Genomic DNA, 14,268 nt, shown 5'->3' on the forward strand with positions numbered 1-14,268 from the left:
GAACAACTATTCAGCAAAAGTCTGTATTTAAACGCTTTAAAATAGAGTTCTTAAGTTGCTATATGGAGACTAAAAACAAGTTCTTAATGCTTCACTGAAGGTTCTACAGGTCAGTACTTTGGGTTCTGTGTTCCTTAAGGCACCAAATCATAGACGGTATTCTAAAGAACTAAAGAAAAGTTCTTTGTAGAACCTAAAACAGTTCTTCTATGGAATCAGGCTGCAAAACCCGGTTTAGTTCAAATTAGAACCTTTATTTTTATTTTAATGCCTTTTATACACATACACGCACTCTTAAATGCTATATAATCATTGTGGAATAAATGAAAAGCTCTGAACGACCAATGCAAACGCCGCTGACTTCAAGTGTTTGACCGCAGCAGGACAAAAGCATTGAGTCTGGACTGCGCCGGCTTCTATTTCTCTCAGAGAAAGGATATTTTGGTGCCGTTCGCTTTTATTTTAGGCGCTGGTTCTACATCAAACTCTGGCAGTCGAAAAGTTCAGCAGACAAATGCCCACAAACAGGTTTATTTTGGTCCGCTCAACAAGAGTTCAAAGGTAGTGCTTCGGCTCAAACACATATCTGTTTAGTCACACGGGCATAAAGGAGATTAATTGTTATTATTTCTGGTTTTACCGGCTTTATTTCATGCTTCTAATTCTTACTCAGTTGCGTGTCAGTGATTAGTCCAAGAGAGAGAGGAAGCCATCAACTATTTTGTCTGGGTCATAAAACTGTCATATAATAAATTATGTAATGTAAAATTAATATAATCCAGAACTGAGGGCAGAAGCAAAGACAAATGCTCTTCTAAGAGCAGCTCAATACATTTATAGGTTATAAATAAATCTTACATTTACATTAATTCAGATGTTAAAGAAGTTTCTTTGGCAAAAATCTCTTCAAAAATCGACTTTTAAACACTTTTTCAGACTAAAAAGTGACCAAACGTGACAAACACATGTCTGTTAGTATTCTGTATATTTATCTCTGCTGGTGTAATTTCAGATTTCAGCGCTAGTTTATGATAGCAAGCTGATATGGAAAGCAGGCGCCTCGTGAGCGGTGTCATTCAAACATGTGATAATCATCTTTGCGTGGCTCGAAACAGGCACAGAACGCTGTTTAGTGTTTGATTGCAATTAATTAAGATCAACGGAAAGCCCGACACTATACTCAGAAGCAATAAAATCCTTCCAAAACACAACTGAAAGCCCCATTCAATGCTTTTTTGTCACAGAGAAGCGTTTGTTTGAGCACTAGGCTGGACTTTGAACTTTGCTTTACTTTCCTTGCACAAAATGAGAAGTTTTGTTTTGATTGCATCCTCTTTCCTAGCTGAAGGCTTTACAGATAATACATAAAATATCTTAATGCATATGTGAAACAGTGTAAACTAATACAAATCAGACTCTGTGGATGGAGACCAGAGTAGGCTACCTTCTTGTGTGCGTGCAGTTCAGGGTTTCATACTTTCTAGTGGCTTCCTAAATTCCTTGGCACTTGCAAATGTCAAAGAGAGAAGGCCAGAAGAGAGGAGATTGTGTAGACATTGAGAAGACAAAGCGGAAGGTGAGAGGATATGAGAAAGGATGAAACTAGATGGAAAAGCAAATATTCCTCTCTGTGAGACTTTATTAAAGGAACAGTTCACCAAAATTGAAAATTAGCTGAAAATGTACTCACCCTCAGGCCATCCAAGATGTTTTTTTTTTCTTCAACAGAACAGATTTGGAGAAATGTAGCAGTACATCACTTGCTCACCAATGGATCCTCTGCAGTGAATGGGTGCCGTTAGAATGAGAGTCCAAACTGCTGATAAAAACAGTTTGCTTCTTACAAACACGCAGCTTTTAACTTTACAAGACATTAATTGATAAACTGGAGTCATTCGGATTACTGTGTTTAGACTCTCATTCTGACGGCACCCATTCACTGCAGAGGATCCATTGATGAGCAAGTGATGCAATGCTACATTTCTATAAATCTGATGAAGAAACAAACTCATCTACATCTTGGATGGTTTGAGGTTGACTAAATTTTCAGCAAAATTAAATTTTTGGATGAACTATTCATTTAAGGAGCTGTGAGCAGGGTGGGCGCATGACTAAAACTTTTGACTGTAAATTAACTTTACAAGATCATTTTTCCAACATATGGCATCATGCAAATAAATGTGGTACGCTTGAGGCGATTATTTTGTCAAAATGAAAATTGTGTCATCGCTTACATAAACAACGACTACAAAACCCACAAAACTTGTTGTAAATAAGTCTTTAACCTTAAACTAACCTTACATGAAGCAATAATGTAAAACAATAAGCTCCTGTTTTGGTATCATCTGATACGACACTAGAATGTGCGTCTGACAGCAGACGAGGCTGCGTATGTGGCAAATCAAGCTCCTCGTGCCAGCTTTCCTCGCAGTGTCAAAATAACATCCCTATGGTATTTCCCTACCGTTCTGTCCAAACATCATCACTCACAGCTCAGAAAAAAACCACAGGCTTTTTGTGCTAAACACACACACACACGACTCTGCCAAGGCAAACACACACATCTAAAAGCTATCTTGAAGACCACCTCCTTGTGTCTGTGCTGCAGTATTTCTTAATCGTGTCATGAATGCAGGACATAATACTTCTGTCCGTCTCTCCTTGTAAGGCTCCTCATAGTCACAATTACTGTAGCGTTCATTGCCAAGTACTAAATGTCTGTATGTAACTCGTCCCAAAAAGTTTGTGGTACTGACATGAATAATTTCTCATCATACAGCTGGATAAGGAGAAGTGTGCTGCTTACTTAGAAATCAGGTTTATTAAATCCATATCTATAAGGATATCAAAATATAATAGAAACTAACAAGCTAGACTTAGACAAAATACTTGAAATATGACACCGTTTCATATCCATAAATATTCTAAAATACAAGATTCTAAAAGATACTTCATATAAAAATTCTAATATAAAGGATTCTAAGGTTCTAAATGATTAATGAAAACATGTAAAATCTACAATAAACTATTCTAAGACTATAAGATTCTAAGATTAAGATTTTAAATTAAAAGATTCTATAATCAAATTTTAAATATTTAAAAAAGTTCTATATTAAAAGTTTCAAAATGAAAATATTCTAAACTATTCTCCAGTAAAAGATAGTAAAATAAAAGAATAAACCCATTAAATGACAAGGCTTTATCAGTAAGGCTGGAATGGCACTGGGCAAAATCTGAAGGGTGTTTCAATGCTCTTGTTGCCACATGATCGGATTTGTGGCGTCTTGCTGATTTCGGTTCCCTTTTACACCAATTATCAGGCTGTTCTCTGCTGGCCCATCCATCACAATGCTGAATTAAGAGGTTAAAAGTCAGGCAGGAGGTGAAGGCAGGGGAGGGGTTGAAGGGCCATAAAGAGGATGGAGAGACGGGGTTATTCAAACAGCGGGCGACTCAACAGAGTCGACAGGGCAGAAAAAGCAACACTTGTGAAAGAATGCAAAGGGAAAGCAGCATAAGGCCAAACCTCATCTCTAATTGTATGCATGCAACATGGCATGTCTGATAGGAGCTTTTAAACAGGAGCTTTCAGGATCTTCCAGGTGGCTTTAGCGCTCTTAAATCAATCCTCAGGCTTCAAAGAACCGCAGAGCAGTACTGACCAAGCAGCCCGACTCACCCGTCACCGCTGCCAAACCAAACCCAAGAAGACCTTGATGGATGAAGCCAAATGATGCGTTCTGAAGAGCCACATCAAACCTCGCTATAAGTACACACATATGCGAAGGTTTCAGGCTTCTCAGCTGCAGCTCAAACCCCCCAAAACTCAAAAACACCAGCATTCGTTAAACGCGGATATGGCAAAAATCTGAAAAATGCCGGTTTGTCCACCAAACTATTTCCCTCTGAAAGCTCAGGGTGGGGGGAAACACATCCGTGCGAGCCGCCGCAAATTGATGCATTTTCACCAGGCAGTAAAAAAAGAAAATTACTTTAATCTAAGGCTGTAATTACCTCCTGACTGAACTGTAATTAGGAAATGAGCCTTGAACCGAAGACGCAGAGCAGCAGCTCCAGCGACCTCGGCCCTGAACTCTACACCAGGTCAAAGACGCTATTAATGTCTAATGTGAATTCAAACAAAGCACCCGATGAAGATTAACTTCTTTGACTTCACCCAAAAACCAATAAGTGCAAAATAAGTGTTAGTTTAAGATGCTCGGGCCGTGTGCTGCAGAAGATGTGTGTGGGTCGCTCTTTGTTTGAGCCTGAGGGTCAGTGGCCGGAGTTGAGTCGTGCAATGTGTCGATGGACTGTGTGTTCGCGCAAACACACATCCAGCTAGTTTATCAAGCTAGTCCACCTACAGCACATGTGGATCTGCGTGTGTTTGCAAAACCTAGTTTGCATTAGGAGCACTGAAGGAGCATTATTCATGCTATACCATAAAAATAACAAAAAGTCTATTGTGTGGCTACAGTACTAGCAATAATGTAGCATTGTATTAGCATTTTTTTCTGTACCATGCTAAGATATGTAGGGATATGAATATGGCAGTTATTCAAAGTATAATGCCAGAAATTGTAATTAGTCATATGCATAGTTTTTTTTTTCAGTTTATCATTTTATTTAAATAATTGTGTGTATACATATACATATATATATATATATATATATATATATATATATATATACATACACATACATACGTACATACACACATATATATATATATATATATATATATATATATATATATATATATATATACATACACATACATATACATACATATATATACAAGACTACGGAGGGTAGTCCAGACTGCTGAGCGAATCATTGGTACAACCCTTCCCACTCTCCAAGAACTGTACTTATCCAGAGTGAGCAAAAGGGCAAGCAAAATCACTCTGGACCCCTCACATCCAGCACACAACCTCTTTGAACTGTTACCGTCTGGCCAACGCTACAGAGCTCTGAGCACCAGAACGATCAGACACAGAAACAGTTTCTTCCCTCAGTCAATACATCTCATGAACACTCAATAAATAAACGTGGAACACACAACTAATTCATTATCCATTCACCACACTCACTCGCCTATAATATATATATATTTTTTTGCTGCTTTGTACATTGGTTATTGGCGATTTTGTTTTATTACCTGTGTCCTGTCCTGTTACTGTCTTTCTGTTGCACTGTGGAGCTTCTGTCACTACAACAAATTCCTTGTATGTGTAAACATACTTGGCCAATAAAGCTCATTCTGATTCTGATATACATATATACATATATATATATATATATATATATATATATATATATATATATGACAATTTAAATTATTTAAATAAATTCAAAATATTAAACAAATTAAACATTAGATGTTAGATATTTACAAGTAATTTTATCTAAATAATTACAAATTACTTATCTATCATCTCTCTATCTATCTATCTATAGCTAGTGATTTTAGACACAATTAAATTACATAATTACATTAGATGTTAGATTATATTTACATGCAATTTTATCTAAATTATTTATATTATCTATATATATTTATCTCTCTATAGCTAGTGATTTTTAGACACAAATTACATAATTGAAAAACTTTGTATGTTATGCATTATATTACATGATATGTCGTTCACACAGTTTGAAATATTTCAATAAATAGATCATATTAAATAAATGACATTTTATATTATTATATTACCATGTAAATCAATCCATCCATATATATATGTATGTATGTATGTATGTGTGTGTGTGTATATATATATATATATATATATATATATATATATATATATATATATATATATATATAAAATTTATGAATTATATTTACTATGAATTATATTATATTATTTTATATTATATTTAATGTTAATTTATTTAAATAGTTTCAGTGCATTTTTGCCATATGTAAGACTACAGAGATATAGATTTAAATAATTTGGTCTTAATATGATTTCATGAAAAATGAGTTTTGAGATCTCTGACTTCTGTCTGCAGACTCCAGGATCTTGGCAAATCTGAGTGCAATTTGAGTTGAAATTGTTGAGATCTTGTCTCAAACTCACACAATGTGAGGTTCTTTACCTCAGGAGAAATGTCTGAGGAGCAGGAGACATAAATACTGTGGAGGTCTCTATTTACTCTCATTGCTGTCTGGGAGAAAAACAAAACTGAGATATTAAACAGACTCCAACAGGATTAGCATCTGTAAACACAAGTTAGCAAGGTTAAGTTGTTTACATCTGCAATTTCTCCATCTTGTCAGCAAATCACTACAGAACCGTCCAAAACTGAAAACTACTGATTCGCAGTACAAACTGGTGCGAGTCTCTGACAGATACAGCTAATCATATAGTGAGAAACATAATGCAGCAGCAGCATATGACCTACTTAAAGCGATGAAGAGCGAGTGTGCCTGACGCGTGGAGTGTATTTTGGTGTCGAGTCAGACACACTTTGTGCAAATATCCAGTTTCAGGTGTTGCAGAAGTGCAAAGGCACGTCAACCACTCCTATTTAGTGCTCAGGCACTGAATCACCCTGACACGCGTTACTAAGAAAACGTATTTGTGCATTAATAATAGTCAAATGACAATCCTCCTTAAAATTCCAGAGTGAATCACTGCTCTTAAATAGCCTCTGTTGAGCCGTAACATTCATTCGTAATCATTAATTCATAAGACTTCAGACACACATTTCATAATCATGTGTTTCAAAAGTCATAAAACGGTGTTAAACTATAAAAAAATAAAGGCAGAGAGTGATTTTAAAAATACCGTGGTAATACCATGTTACAGTGATGAAAATTATATATATATATATATATATATATATATATATATATATATATCATACTACTGATTGATAACCATATGGTAATTATGGTTGAATCTCAGTTTTAAAAATTAAGGCATATTTCAGCCCAAAATTCAAAGAATGAATTTTTACATTATTTTACATTATTTCTATGACAATTCAGCATCTTTTTCCATTTCAACAAAGCATATTATCATTATACATGAATTCTTTACAATTATCATATGTAATTGTTTATATCACAGTAGCCAGAATTTATTTTCCTTTTTATTTTGGGATGAAATATGACCCAAGCTTGTTTTGTGAGGTTCATTCTTTCATGCTGTTCCAAGTTACTTCAAAGAATACCATGTAAGTGTAGTGATTACTCAGAAGCTGATAACTCTTCTCTAATTGACATGTAGAGAGAAAAGGAGTGATTCTCTGATTTTCTGTGTTATCTGATCAAACCGTATTCAAAATACACAAACAACCTGTTGAGCGCCGCAGCTTTCCTCAGGGCTCATCATGTGTGACTCTCTGACAGTCTTTTCAACACATCTTTGATGACCAGGCTGTGTGATTATTTCGCTTGCATACTTCACAAACGAATCAGATGTAAATATCTTCATGATAAGGAATTTATCATGGGCCTCACCGATGAAAGTAAATTTATAAATTTCCCCAACCTTTCAAACATCAAACAACTTTAGGTGTCATATTTCCAAAAGATGCAGGTCAGATGAAGTCCTCTACTATAGTAAAGGGAGAATAATAATACTTGGGGGTTTTTATGAGGAAATTACTACTTTTATTCATAAAGAATGCATTAAAAAACAGCTTATTAATAATAATAATAAATGTTTCTTGAGCAGCAAATAAGCATATTAAAATGATCTCTGAAGGATCATGTGACACTGAAGACTGGAGTAATGACGATGAAAATTCAGCTTTACATCACAGAAATAAATGACATCACAACGTATATTCAAATAGAAAATAGGTATTTTAAAATTGCAATAATGGTTAGCAATATCACTATTTTTTGATCCAAAAATATACAGCCTTGGCAAGCATTAGAGACTTCTTTAAAAACCTTCTTTTACATAAAACTAGGTGAGAATGATTCATAAAATAGTAATATTTTTAAATAATATTTTACATTTATGACTGGATGTCTTTGTTAGATTTAGCTCACTTCTAGGGACAGTTCTGTAACCAAATTCAAGTTAAGCGAATGCAAACATGCAGAATAACAATATAAGGCGCTGAACATGAAGAGCTGACAGAAACAACAAGAATACACATTCTTTAACTCGGCTGTATCGATACTGCAGGAGAGAGACTGCGAGTGAAGCTGTCAGCCTGCATTCCTGCACTGTGTGTGTGTGTGTGTGTGTGTGTGTGTGTGTGTGTGTGTGTGTGTGTGTGTGTGTGTGTGTAAGATAAACATGCCGGACAGCCTGCAATGCTTCACTCGACTGCATTCAACACCTCTAGAATCTGCACTAAAGACCACTCGCTTTTGTTCCATTGCAAATACAACACTGATGTTGCCATTACCAGCAGAATGCTACAGTTTAGTACCTGCCCTTTATTACCTAAAATATCCAAATCACATTTAAATTCATGCATTTAACAGATGCTTTCATCCAGAACAAAAGCAAATCTGTGCTTTTGGCACCAGTTCTGGGTAAAGTTATTTTTAAAAGCAATGCATTACAATATTGCGTTACTCCATAACTAAAGTAACGAAATGTGTTACTTAGTTACACTTTGTGGAATGTAATGCACTACATTACTTTTGCATCACTTTTTGTCACCTGGGCTGGGCTTGCTTATTTGTTTTTTAATAGCAGAAAAACTCAGAAGTTACTAGTTACTTGAAAAAGTAATCCGATAAAAAATAATAATTAACTCATTTCAGTTAATTATTCAAAAAAGTAATACAAAACTCATTTCTACACCATTTTATTCCAATGCAACTAAATTGGACTTTTTCATCTGCTTTATTGTACACAAGACAAAAAAAGTATGTCTGATCATCTAGAAAAGTAAAACCCTTCATGTCCATAGCATGCAGTAAAACATTAACATTTAAAGAAATAGATCACCCCAAAAAATTCTGTCATCATTTACTTACCCTCATGTTTCCCAAACCTTGTATTACTTACTTTTGCTGAACACAAAAGAAGATATTTTGAAGAATGTGGATAACCGAACAGTTGTTGGTCCCCATTGACTTTTTATTTTTTATTACTTATTGTTCATAGTTCGGACAAAAATACAGTTTAATCAATGGGGACCATTAATTGTTCAGTTACCATTCTTCAAAAAATATCTTCTTTTGTGTTCAGCAGAAGAAAAAACTCATGAGGGTGAGTAAACAATGTCTGAATTTAAATTCTTGGCCAAACCATCCATTTAAGGTTAGGGGTCTGTTTAAATCTAGTAATAATGATGCAAACGGAGCTAACAAAGCGAGGGAGGTGGTCATCTATCTGCGGGACACAAACGTGCAGACAGGCGAGTGCATGCGCCCACCCTCTTCTCCCCCATAAAGACACTTCCTGAAGCATTCCAGCCCTGACCTACAGTTGAATAAACAGCTGCGTGACACTTACTGAACCTTTGGCCTTCTCCTACTCTTACAGCGCCTGCAGAGAGAGAAGGACACCACCAGAGAGGAGAGACAAGACAGCATCCCATCACACACCCAGGTGAGTCTGACATCTACCGGTCTTGAGTGCAGATGACACGTTTTGGATACAAACTAAGGAGCTAGAATCGAGGAGATGCATAAATGATCTGGCGCTGCAGCTTCCAAAACCACACATTTGGCTTGAGCGAAAAACCACAAAACATCCCGTCTCAATAAAACCCCCTCTAAAATCAGATTGAGAGCTTATTGAAAAGTCGTCTAGTAAGTAAATGTGTGTTTGTGTGTGTAAGCTACACAAGTGTGAGGTAAACGTTTGAACCCGCGACACTCAGCTTCGGTTCCAACTCTAATCGAACACACCTGAGCCAGCCAACCAGGGTCTTTGGGTTCAGTGGAAAAATACAGCACGCTCGCTCTCAATTTGCATACTTATGCTAGGTGCTAAAAGTGCATACTCTGCTGGTTATGAAAATACAAATATTTGAGCATGTAATAACCCAGCTAACAGAAATATGTTCCAAAAATGTTTTGCTAAAGTTCCCATTAAGTTATTAAAATGTTATGTCTGACATCCAGTTTATTTTAAATGTTTTAAAGACATTTTTTTTTCTTAGTTATGCAAAAATTAAAGAAAACTTTAAGGGAACGCTCCATTTTATCTTGCAAACATTATGGTCACTTTTGAAACAAGCAGTTAGTAACATTTAAAAACTTTAGGCAACCAATCTAAACGTTTTTTTTTAATGTAAATGCATAAACGTTTTGTGCTAATGTTTTGAGAATGTTATTAAAGACACGATTAAAGAACATTTAATGAACGTTCTATTAACGTTACTAGAAAAAATGTTTGTTCATAACGTTGAGAGAACCATTTAGTTATGAAAACATTATTTCTGAATGTTCTCTGCATGTTTAAAACATCCAGTTAACATTTTCTTTTGGTTACGATCCTCCCCATACCTGCGTAGGGCCCAATCAAGATGATTTCAGTTTAGTTTTTGAATTTGGCCAGCAGTTATGAAAACATTAATGATCATTTATTTTAATGGGGTGCGGTGTCACCCTCTCTACGTAAAAATCAGTCAAATCATGTCTCTTGCTCGAGATTCAAAGCCGAGTTGAAACCGTACCAAGTTGAACCCCCCCCCAAGAAACAGACTCAAAAATTATAGTGCTTAAACCATGACCATGGGTTCAATTCACTTCAAATGAAATCAGTCTAGACTTCCAGAAACAAGACTGACTAGTGACATCTGGAGCACTGAAAGGCCCAGTGTGGACTGGAGCTGTTAATAGAAAGAGCTGGCTATAATTGCCCCTCTCTGCCTCCAGCTGTGGTTGTGTTTGTATAAAGGCGAGTGAGTGTCTAGTCAAGCATATAAGCGAGTGCAGAAGAGGCGTTTCACAGCCTGGTCAAGCATGTAGCAGCAGTCAAGCCCTGAGCCCATTTAGATGATGGGGGTTCCTGTATTGAACTGCCTGAGGTGGGACAAGGGCTTATAAAACAACTAACTCCCCTCACCCTGTCACGGCTTGTCCCAACAGCCCAGGGGTCCCTCACTACTGTATGTCCTCCATTCCCTCTTGACCTGGACACAAGTCAGGACTCAACAATCAGTTTTGCATCATATATCATTCATTTGTAGACAATATATATATATATACATATACACACACAGTGCCCTCCAAAAGTATTGGAACAGTAAAGACAAAATTGCTCTGTTGGCTGTGGAGTCAAGATATTTACAAATATGATTAAAAGATGAATATGAGACAAAACTACAGAATGTCACATTTTATTATTGGGTGATTTAACACATAGATGTTTTACCAGCTAAGAAGTTCAGCACTTTTAGAGTTTCTTCCCTCTATCTGATGTGAGCATAAGTATTGGGACAGTTGCCTCACGGGTCTTTCTAAGTGATCAGCTGTGTCCTGTTACATTAATTCTTCAGATATTAAAAGCAGGGAATGTGTCGTATCAGTTATATCCATTACTTCTGTATTCTGAATCTTGCATTTGATGATGACACACACAAACCAGGATGAAGAAGAGGGAGCTGACTTTGAGAGAAAAGAAAGCAATTTGGATGCTAAAAGAAAAGAGAAAGTCAATTAGAGCTCTAGCAAAAACAAAGGGCATGGAGAAATCAGGAGTCTGGAAACCACCAGCAACCAACAACTACCTGATCAGCTGAGAAAACAACAGTAGTTGATGACAGACAAATCATAAAAGCTGTGAAAATGAACCCTAAAAGACGTGTCTGTAAAATCACCAACAACTTCCAGAAAGCTGGGGTGATGCTCTGACAATCGACTGTCCTCAGGAGACTTTGACACAGAATTACAGATGCTACACAGCCAGATGCAAACCTCTGACCAGCACCAAAAATAGAAAGGCAAGATTAGAGTTAGTAAAAAAGCACAAAGGTGAGCCAGAAGAGTTTTGGAACTGTGTTTATGGACCGATGAGACAAAGATGAACCTTTATCTAAGTGATGGGAAAGCAAAAATGTGGAGAAAAAAAGGGAACTGCAAATGATCCCAAGCATACAGCCTCATCTGTAAAGCATGGTGGAGGTGGTGTCATGGCATGGGCATGCATGGCTGTCTCTGGAACAGGCCCTCTCAACTTTACTGAAAAAACTGCAAAACTATACAAAATGTCTTCAAGCAGTGAGGATGATTTTGTTGTCCTCTCTCTTTTTAAAAAAAGAAAAAGAAAAAGGAAATATTGGGTCCATCCAATCCTTAGATTGCGCAGAGAGGAAGGAGAGTTCCACCTCCTTATCAAAGAGTAGCGGGATTATCCCGAGAGATTCAAAGTTTATTTCAGGATGTCAGTGCCTCAGTTTGATACTTTGCTAGCGATACTAGCCAACAGAGCAATTTTGTCTTTACTGTTTCAATACTTATGGAGGGCACTGTATATATTTTGTCTTTACTGTTCCAATACTAAAATTAAAATAACTATATTGTTGAGTCCTGCAAGAGACATCGCAGAAAGAAAGAGAGGGACAAGGCAATTATGTGTTGTGAGGTTCATGTACAAACACTAAAATATTCCTCTAACTAAAGGAATTTTGTCTTAAGTGGTCTGAAATTCTTCCCTTTCTGGAAGAAGCATCTGTGTCAACAGGACATCTTTGGTTTAGCATAAAAGCTGAAGGGGCGTTACTCGATACTCGGGCACATAGTGACATCCTGCTCGTATTTGTTTTACACTAAGCCTGCGAGTGTTCTGCTACATATCCAGTTCCCCTGTGTACGCACCGCTGTGTGTTCGTGTTTGGATAAGTTACTTGAGCCACACTAAAAGTTTGTCTCGATGCATTACCGCCGTTTGCGGAAGAGTACAGCGAAGGTGTTGAATTAGACCAGACTTACGGCACAATGAAGATTGACCTAACCTAAAAACACACAACGGAGCCGTGCACGTGAACACACACCCTGCATATACACTCCGATGTTTACACTGTCACAGACCAGCCACAGTGACGTGTGACGGATACATGAACCTCTACACGCTGAAGCAGAGCCAGAGGCCGCTTTTGTGTGTGTGTGTGCGCTGATGGATGAAGGGGCTTGTGGGATTGCTCAAATTGAATGTTTAAAGCAGAGTAGAATGTTTATGGAGCACTTGGTTAGTGTGTCTGAGGATATTATCCCTTTGCACCTTTATGCTTTACAGCACACTGCAAAAATAAAAAATACAAAAATCATACTCATATTTACAGAAAAACAAGCCAAATACTAAACATTCTTAAATCATTCACTTGAGATTTTACATACAAATTAAATGATGAAATTGCATAAGATATAAAGTTGTCTGAAAAAATAAAAAACTGAATTCAGTGACTTTCTATAAGGTATTAAAATAAAAAAATAAAAAATAAATTATTTTGAAAATGAAATTATATATACATCATTCAAATGTATATTAATAAACATTTAAATATTTTAAAATTTTTCTTAAATATTTTTCATATTAAAAAATTTATAAATATTTTATTTATAAAGAGGAAAACATATATATATATACACACACACATTTATTTTAAATATATGATATATTATTATTATATAATTTTAAAATTCAAGTAAAAAATTGATCTAAAAATGATATATTTAGTATATTTATACATGAATAGATTAAACCACAAATTCTGAGTCATTTTCATTACTGTAACATGAAAAAGGTGATTAATATATATTATTTACATTATTTATACAAAATTATAGTTGTTGTACTCTCTTTAACAAATTAAAAAATGAATTTAAAAAAGTCACTGCAAACGAGATAAAACAATAACATATCTGCCAATGCTGTAAGAAAAATAAACTAAGTTCTGACAGCCATTTCTGTTGTTCTGTGAGTGCTCTTTAGGATACTGGAGTACTATTAAGTGTTACAGGTTGCAACATGTTGATAGTCCTGATGTTCTCGCATGGATTGTAACCACAGTCCATAGCTGGTGGCGCATCTGTCATCTGTCTCTGCTGTCTGTGGGGTCTTGCATCAAACAATGCCATCTATTGTAACCTTTGAGGCAACAGACGGATCCGCATGGCATGTTTATCTTTTCCTCAAGTATAAGACGTTCATGTGTGTGTGTGTGTGTGTGAGTTCTGGAAAACGGCCCCAGGACAACCAGACTTGAAAAATCACCAACGGAAAAGCACGTTATCGGTGGGCAAACATCACAGTCAGCTGGAATGAGGAAAAACGCAGCCTTATCGATGCTGTCAGCAGTAACACATAAAGACATTCCTAGACAATTACATGC

General features: G+C 36.2%; 2 protein-coding genes across 2 annotated transcripts in view; one reads left to right on the plus strand and one right to left on the minus strand.

The window, feature by feature from the left end:
* The window catches only part of LOC306849211 (coronin-7-like), a 169,751-nt gene that overhangs the window by 40,482 nt on the left and 115,001 nt on the right, over positions 1–14,268 (minus strand). The gene's annotated exons all lie outside the window — the stretch shown is intronic.
* LOC306849218 (vasorin-like) overlaps positions 1–14,268 on the plus strand; it is a 30,314-nt gene that overhangs the window by 674 nt on the left and 15,372 nt on the right. Inside the window, exon 2 of the mRNA XM_079384101.1 lies at positions 9,474–9,539. Within this exon, the coding sequence (XP_079240227.1) occupies positions 9,474–9,539 (66 nt within the window). The remainder of the gene's footprint in view (positions 1–9,473; positions 9,540–14,268) is intronic.

Source organism: Barbus barbus (assembly GCF_936440315.1).
Source record: "Barbus barbus genome assembly, chromosome: 3".
Taxonomy (NCBI): Eukaryota; Metazoa; Chordata; class Actinopteri; order Cypriniformes; family Cyprinidae; genus Barbus; species Barbus barbus.